At 36.8% G+C, this 8,089-nt stretch overlaps 2 protein-coding genes across 2 annotated transcripts in view; one reads left to right on the top strand and one right to left on the bottom strand.

Annotated features, from left to right (window-relative positions):
* Window positions 1–2,366, top strand: part of LOC101315039 (ATP-citrate synthase alpha chain protein 3-like) — a 3,113-nt gene extending 747 nt beyond the window's left edge. The window contains exons 3-11 of the mRNA XM_004297048.1: window positions 54–134; window positions 393–444; window positions 561–675; window positions 794–875; window positions 991–1,086; window positions 1,226–1,327; window positions 1,413–1,529; window positions 1,622–1,738; window positions 1,874–2,366. Of these exons, the coding sequence (XP_004297096.1) occupies window positions 54–134; window positions 393–444; window positions 561–675; window positions 794–875; window positions 991–1,086; window positions 1,226–1,327; window positions 1,413–1,529; window positions 1,622–1,738; window positions 1,874–1,945 (834 nt within the window). The 3' untranslated portion in view covers window positions 1,946–2,366. The remainder of the gene's footprint in view (window positions 1–53; window positions 135–392; window positions 445–560; window positions 676–793; window positions 876–990; window positions 1,087–1,225; window positions 1,328–1,412; window positions 1,530–1,621; window positions 1,739–1,873) is intronic.
* Window positions 2,367–3,078: 712 nt separating this feature from the next.
* Window positions 3,079–7,757, bottom strand: LOC101314742 (phosphate transporter PHO1 homolog 3-like). Its single transcript, XM_004297047.1, has 12 exons — window positions 7,136–7,757; window positions 6,305–6,656; window positions 6,161–6,209; window positions 5,279–5,350; window positions 4,956–5,085; window positions 4,748–4,868; window positions 4,383–4,641; window positions 4,196–4,300; window positions 4,055–4,099; window positions 3,784–3,933; window positions 3,388–3,666; window positions 3,079–3,315 (listed from the first exon to the last, which is right to left on the bottom strand). Exons 1-12 carry the CDS (start codon window positions 7,755–7,757, stop codon window positions 3,079–3,081), a joined length of 2,421 nt encoding a protein of 806 aa, XP_004297095.1.
* Between the last annotated feature and the right edge of the window lie 332 nt (window positions 7,758–8,089).

Raw genomic sequence — 8,089 nt, 5'->3', positions numbered from 1 at the left:
ATGTAGTATGTAGGTGTTAGTTGGTGATTGTGTGTGTTTTCGATGTTGTGTAGGTCAAGACTATTTTTCTTCCAACTGAGAAGTCTCTGACGAATGAGGCTTGTGCTCCGCTGATTGCTACCCTTCCATTAGAGGTGTGTGTTTCATAATGCTCTATTAGTGAATGTGGACTGTTTGAGTGTCAAGGCCAAACCAAATCACTGGACTACTTCAAATTTGATCTTTTGCAATTTTTTTTAATTAAGATATTGTAGCATGTCGATTTCTAATAGAGTAAAGCACTGAACTCGTGTGTTTTTATGATGGTTAGCGTATTTTCCCCATATATTGTCTGAATCAAGCTTTTTGGTTGTAATGAAGACATCTGCCTAACATATGCTCTGATGTTACAGGTCAAGGAGAAAATTGGAGATTTCATAAAAGGCGTATTTGCTGTATTTCAGGGTAAGCGATGTCTAAGGATAGAAAATTAGTCGCTTTGATTGAATGCCATAGTATGATTGTTTCAGGATATTCCACTGGCACTCTAAAATTTTTTGATATTTTATTTTCCTCTGCAGATTTGGATTTTACCTTCCTAGAAATGAACCCGTTTACCTTGGTCAACGGGGAACCTTTTCCATTAGATATGAGGGGGGAGCTAGATGACACTGCGGCTTTCAAGAACTTTAACAAGTATTCTTCTGTTGTAGATTCTAAAATCAGTTATCTCTACCTGTTTGTTACTATTCTTCTAGTTACTATGCTTCATATTTTGACTTTTCTTCTTACATTTATGTGTAATGTTATTCAGATGGGGTAATGTGGAGTTTCCATTGCCTTTTGGCAGAGTTTTAAGTCCAACAGAATCATTTATTCATACTTTGGATGAAAAGGTGCAAGTTTATGTCTTTGCATGGGAAGTTTTGCTGCATCAGATATTTATGATCTAGTTCAATTTTATAGTAAGCATTATGTATTACTAATGTTAGTCAAAAATATATGTGGCAGACTAGTGCGTCCTTAAAATTCACAGTTCTGAACCCAAAAGGACGCATCTGGACCATGGTAGCCGGAGGTGGTGCAAGCGTTATTTATGCTGATACCGTGAGTAGCTTCTTATGCTTTAGACTGATTTCTGAATGAAATTGTGAACTCATGGCTCTTTCTTACATCTTTTATGTGAATATTGTGTTGTGCTTATCTTGTTGTGCTAACCTAATATTCTGGTTTTATATCTTATTAGGTTGGAGATTTGGGTTATGCATCAGAACTTGGAAACTATGCAGAGTACAGTGGAGCTCCAAATGAAGAAGAGGTGTTGCAATATGCAAGAGTTGTGATTGATGTAAGAAGCTCTTGATGAGTTGCAACCATTACAGGAATCATGTCACATATTTGCTAACTGGCAATTTAATTCTCCTATATTGTAGTGTGCAACAGCGAATCCAGATGGTCGTAAAAGAGCTCTTCTTATTGGAGGTGGTATAGCCAATTTCACTGATGTTGCTGCTACATTTAATGGAATAATTAGAGCACTGAGGGAGAAGGTAATGCCACATTTATATATCAGAAATTCATTTTGTTGGTTTCATTCTGGTTGGTATGGTAGCTCAGTTAATTTCTTTTTCTGACATCAAAGGAATCCAAGCTCAAAGCGTCAAGAATGCATATGTATGTAAGAAGGGGTGGTCCAAATTATCAAACTGGTTTGGCAAGGATGCGTGCATTGGGAGATGAACTTGGAGTTCCTCTTGAGGTATGCGATGGAATTCTGGTTTCAGCTTATGATATCACTTCTAAAATTCATTTGGTGAAGTAATGATAATCTACTGGCTCTCAAGTTCAAGAATGATATTGTTTCTTACCGGACTTTTCTTTTTCCTGAATGCAGGTTTATGGGCCTGAGGCAACTATGACGGGAATTTGCAAGGACGCAATTGATTGCATCATGAGTGAATCATAAGAAGTTTCTTTTGTGAATCTTTGTATAACAATTGTGTATTGTGATTTGGGAAAAACAAAAATTGTGCATTCTGAGTTTGTCTTGGGAAGATGGGATTGCAAGTGAAACTCAACTTTCCAAAGACATGCATTTCACAGGTTTCCTTCTGCTACTTGCGTTATTTGAGGAGCAAAAGACTCGGAAAATGGCGGAAAGCGGTCAATTACCATGTTTTTACTGTCTCGTTTGAGTCAATGATACCCCCTCTAGCAGATCATGAAATGCGAATAATTACTGCTACTTGTGTTGGTTAAAGATCCGATATATTATTGGAAGCTGCTGGGTTGACTCTTACTGTAATAATTTCAAGCTTGTGGTTTTGGAAGGTCTTTCGTGTTATTATTTGGTTCTAAACTTTCGTTCTAAGATGAAAAGCATTTTTCTAAATGACTGAAAGCTGATTTGATGTATGTCACGAGCAATGCGACCAGTATTATTAGATCTTTTCTATAAAAAAAATTGAAAAATGAAACTAGAGCTGAATATGGATGATCGTCTATATAGTTCTTTTTCTTTCACTAAAATGTAGAATTTATTGAATAATAAGGCCAGAATGACGCATTACATTGTAGCTTAACTGCAGTCAAATTTGGTTGTGCTCTAGTTTTAACCAATGTAGTTGCCTCCCATATAGTTGTGGACGCCTGGGATCACATGTATTATATTGAAGTCTAGCCATAAAAAAATAATTATAGTAGTAGCAAACAATCAAGTCAAAATAATATGTCCAAATTAGTCATTCCACAACAAAAAGCACAAGTCAGTTTTCAGTTTACCAAACACGTTCACTCTGCTTTTGCAACTCACAACACTTATAAAAAGCCAGTTTACCAAACACTCAGCTACTTTGCTTTCTAGCAACTTATTCTCAAGAATAAGTAAAAGCCAGCTGCACCAAACGCAGCCAAAGTCTCTAGAGATGGGATATTGTACCATTACACCGATGTAACGTCGATTTATTCAATTATTTTACACTCGTCCAAAAATCATTGAAGAATACAAGATCTCATTGCAGCTGATAATGAATCAAAAAATATACAAACATGTTGCAGCTTGGAAGCATTTCTACTAGACTTTATTGTGGTTGGTGAAATTCATGTATTCTTGTTGTGGTCTTCATCATAGTTGAATGGCAGTGGCACTGACTTGAACGCCCTGTACTTGCCAACATTGTTCAAATGTTCATTCTCCAACCTGAAGAAATTCCACATACCTCGACGGATTATCTCCAAGCTGGCCACAACTGCTATCATTGTTTGTCTATGCATGAAAGAAACATTGAAATCTAAAACTGTCTGCAACCAAGCAAACCTCAGCAACACATTCAACACCTGCATTTCCCTTAACCAGTTAGAAAATGTTATGGTAACTCTTAACAATGGAAGTGTCAATGCAAAACTCACCATAGCTCCAAAGTATACACTTGTGTAAGGGACTAGGAGTTTGTCTCTCAGCCAGCGATTCTTCGAATTGCGTTGCAGAAGCCCCCAGTCTATAACAAGATCCCAATATGTTCCAGACACTGCTGCAATGACTGAAAATACCCCGGCAAGAATTTTCCATTTCACATCCTTATTAAGACTGTAAGCTGTCCTCATGGTAACAGCAACTATTGTGAAGAAGTACTTGAGCCCATTGTAACCTTGGTGTGCATCCTTCTCTTCAAACAGGCGTCGGAGGCACTAAAAACATTAATGAAATCATAAACATTACTAAGTGACTGAAGGCTGGAAATGAAGCTCTGGATGCTTTGTCAACCTAAAAAGCTTAAACCGTTAGGGAACGAGAATGGGATGTACCTGAAGAAGGCGAGACCAATATGGAATACAGGCAACGATAAAACTGAAAGTGTTGAAAACATCGCTTGATCTACAACTAGTTTCTCTGTGTTTATAGTCTCCCCAACCATAGTAGCAAATATAGAACTGCAAGCTTCTAATGGCTTGCACCTACATTATCATTAAAATCAATTCAGGAATCAGCTTTTGATTCAAAGAGTGAGAAGTGAAGGAAGAAAAAAGATATCACTGAAATGTCAGACTAGGACGAGATCGGTTGCATTTCACTAACCTGGCTAGTGAACTGATCAGCCAAGAGAAAATCTGGCAGTGTGACCTGTAAAACCAACCAAATTATTTTAACACCAGCGACCAGATTAAGTTATGTTATCACTTTGAACATTAAAATAAGGTGTCTGAAGATGGGTTTTACCTTATATAGAGGAGCACAGATACAATGAAATAGACAAACAAGGAAGAAATAGCGACTTGAGCGATAGATGATGTTGAATGGGCATAGTAATATCACAATTACAGACTGCACATTAAGAATTTAGTTTAGTTTAGACGTCTAGCTAGAGGTATGATGACAGCTGAGATTAAAATTTAAATGATCTTACCAAAACCAAGAAGAGAGGGAGAAGTTCAGTGAATTGTTTGTAGTCTTTGGTTTTGGGGTCCATTTCCATGTCAAGATTTGAGAGAACAGCAGCTAGTGCAAGCACTGTCAGACCAAAACTAACAAGGAGAACCTCTCTGTACCCCAACTCAGTTCCTTGCTTGAAACCAAATATGAAAGAGTAATTGACTCTGTAGCGTCTCCAGAAGTATATGTTTCCAGCATACATAAGCATGTGTAGAACAACTAATCCGAACAAGCTGCATTTGGAAGTTTAACATGTCAATGAAATGAAGAAGAACTATCCATATTATTTAAAAGGTGTACAGATGAAATTGATGCAAAACAAACTCTTAGTTTCATTACCTGTATAGAGGAAGTAAGGTATCCATGTACTTGGTCCTCCCTGACTCGTGCATAAGATCGCGAGCGCGTACAATCAAAATCAGAGCTAATATGAGAGCAACTGTGCAGCCAGCAAAACAACCTAAAGGTTTTCCATTAAACAGATTCAGATCAGAGTCTAAGAAACTTTAACTCTATATGTACTGATTTGATTAGTTACAGGTCTTACCCATGAGAAATGTTATCCTATGTCTTTCTATCCTTCGCTTCGGCCTTAAGACTGCCATCCCTTTCCGGCGATTTGAGTTTGAGAAATGCTTGATGAATGTACTTTCAACCCTCTCTATAAGCTTGGTAACCTGTACGTAGTATCACAAAATTTCATATGAGACTGGAAAGCACACTATGCCAAAAAGAAGAAACCAAGGCATTTGGACAAAACAACATGGTTACAAATACACAATCTTTCATCATTTTTTTTTTTTTTGTTGTTGAATAAAACACAATCTTTCATCATTTATCAATATAGATATAGGAGAAAACTGTTCTAACCTCATCAGAGCTGCCAAGGTAGGAGTTATCTACCATCTTCATGTAGGATTTTGATGTATTTCTTGAAGTGACCTGAAAAATTGATGAGGTATGACCGGATGAGTACAAAGTATTACAAGCCTCTAATCTCTCAATTTTAAAAATTTATCCCCTGAGTTTTTTAGTTTTCATCAACCGGCTAGTTTGCTAAGATTTGTCAAATTTGGATGTTAATTTTTTACTTTAGCTAAAACAGTCATTTCACAAAAACTCACTTTATGGCCTCTTTGCTAAGATTTCATGTCAGCATCTGACATCTAAATTCTACAAAATCTTAGCAAATTGTCACGGTTGATGAAAATTGAAAAAAATTAGGAAGTCAATTTTTTAAATTGAGAAAACAGAAAACAGGGAATGAAACAAACTTACTTCTAAATTTTTCTTTAGGTGGTTGGGGGGGTGGGGGTGGGGCTGGGGCTGGGTTTGTAAGATGAATTAGATCCTATATTCTATGATGGTGCAATGACAATAGATGGACAATAGAAAGACGTAGATAGCAAGATTTCTTTTGCCCTAGTGTTAGATTGAATTTAGTTACTTGATTTCTAAATTACTAGGTGCATGTACACAATTTGAGATCCTATGCATCTAATTTACTGTTTTTGAGGGAGTTAGGTAACGAGGTTTTTACTTCTTTTGTTGCAAGTTCTCTATGAGCCTATTTGTAAACAGTGAAGATAACGGTCATGATGCTTATAGCCTTTGCTTAATAGACTTGGGTGGAGGATGACATATGGTGACGTTCATTCTAACCGTTGTTTAAGCAAAAAATAAAATAAAATTCGGTTGGTTAATTTACTCAAAAAAGAAAAGTTCTATGTATTGACAAGGGATTGGAAATACCTTGTCATACTTCTTCATGATTTTCGAAAATGCCAATGAATTCAAGAATCTGTTTCATTCATCAAAAATCATAGTTAGCTACCAGCAGTTACCTTAAATGAGGAAAACTAATCAACCATATACAACCATTACTCTTTATCTTACCCAAAGCTCTTTAGAAGCCTAAGTTTATGGTAAAATATGACGAAAGCCCTCTTAAGTTGTTTTTCAACTTTATTGAGATTTCCCCTGCTGAATTTGAGATCAGTCTGCTGAGGCACATTGAGGAAGCCTTTAATCGTCGAACGTGGAGTCTCAACAGTTTGATTCATAGTCACACGATTTAGTACATCTAGTGGCGCAGGTCTAGGCCGTCTAATTTTCTCTGGCTTCTCTACCTTAACCATTTCATCAACATGTAATTCTTCTTTCTCTTTATCATCATCGCCGGAATATTGTTCCCCTTGACTGCTTGATTCATCTTCTACGATCACATTCGTAGCCATAGATGCACGTCCTGAAATGAAATGAAAATATTAAAACGCATTATATGTGTACCATATAATTTTTGTCTTATTAGAACATGTTAAATTATTTCGCTCCTTAGCTACATTATAACTCTTTAACTATTTTAGAAAGTGTGTAGTTTTTTATCAGTTTTAGCAGCTACACCAAACTCTAAGTGAATCTCTAACTGAATTTTTACATATTTTGCTCCTAAATATAGAGAGATAGAGAGATGAGACTCTCTAAAATTTATCTTAATTAAAAACATTCATTTTAAGTTATTATAAATACTTTTAAACTACTTTTTCTCAATTTAATATAAATTAAATTATAACCAAAGTAGAGAGAATTAATGTATTTTAAAGTGACTATCCAAAATTTGACAGAAAAAAAGCTATTATTGCTAAAGATGTTCTTAGCAAATTCTCTCTCAAGCGAAATAACCATATATATATATATATATATATTGTGATTAATTTAGTGCTATACCTCTTACTCCGGCTCCCCTAGGAGTTGAAGCAGCCAACTGAGCTGTGGAATCTGCAACATCTGAAGCAAGACGAGTCATCTCGCCGGACCAATCAAACAGCTTCTCATGATAAGGATGCTCCACCTTTATCCGAAAAGCGATCAAAGCATCCATTTGCTTATTGAGCACAGCAGCTTCTTTCATGACCTCTTCAACTTTCCCCCTGTAAAACTTATCAACTTTGTTGAACTCATCATCAGCCCTCTTGAAATACTCCAACTCCTTAACCCCGCCTTCCTCGGCAACCATTAAGAAAGTGGTCTGGTAACTCTGGTGACTAGACCCTTCTGATGGTCTTACATGGTGTACGAGGATGGCTTGGTTTTCGATGTCCCCCGGACTAGAGCTAATGGGTTCTTGATGGTGCCGGCTTCTGGTCAGACCACTGAAGGCTCTGTACAATGTGAGCTTCCGCTTTATGTGGTGGGGCGGCGGTGTGGTGGAAGTCGATGTTGTAGTAGGCTTGTTTCTTTGCTTGGAGTGTTGAATGTCTTTAATGAGCGATTTTAGGTAGCTGTAGTTCATGTATGCTTCTTGCCATTCTGGCACTATTTGTGCTGCAAATTCCTTCCCAAACTTCATTTTGGGGTGCAGAGACCAACTGAAGCAATAACACAACTAACGCTCTAATAAATCAGAAATGAAGTGAAAACCCAAATCAGAAATGACAATGAGGTTGAAGTACGGTCTATATACGATGCATGGCAGCATGGCAGCATAGGCTTCTTCTTTCTGGATGAACAGTTGTGCGGAAAATTCAAATTGTTTAATACGTCTGTAAGATTTTTTTTTACCTTAAACAAATTGTTGAATTGTCAAGAAGGAGAAGTTTCAGCGGTGAGCTATGATCGAATGAGAACTTGACTGGCTTGACTGATGTTTTTCGTTGAGAGAAATATAATAAACTGATAGAG

This window comes from Fragaria vesca, linkage group LG4 (genome assembly GCF_000184155.1).
Source record: "Fragaria vesca subsp. vesca linkage group LG4, FraVesHawaii_1.0, whole genome shotgun sequence".
NCBI lineage: Eukaryota > Viridiplantae > Streptophyta > Magnoliopsida > Rosales > Rosaceae > Fragaria > Fragaria vesca.
This window is presented reverse-complemented; position numbering and strand designations above follow the sequence as displayed.

What these genes read in the sequence shown, in the direction of transcription:
- LOC101314742 (XM_004297047.1), bottom strand. Translation starts at nt 7,757, where the DNA reads ATGAAGTTTGGGAAGGAATTTGCAGCACAAATAGTGCCAGAATGGCAA. An exon ending in TAGGGGAGCCGGAGTAAGAG is followed by an intron (nt 6,657 to 7,135) that starts GTATAGCACTAA and finishes ATTTCATTTCAG; the next exon opens with GACGTGCATCTATGGCTACG. An exon ending in AGGCTTCTAAAGAGCTTTGG is followed by an intron (nt 6,210 to 6,304) that starts GTAAGATAAAGA and finishes TGAATGAAACAG; the next exon opens with ATTCTTGAATTCATTGGCAT.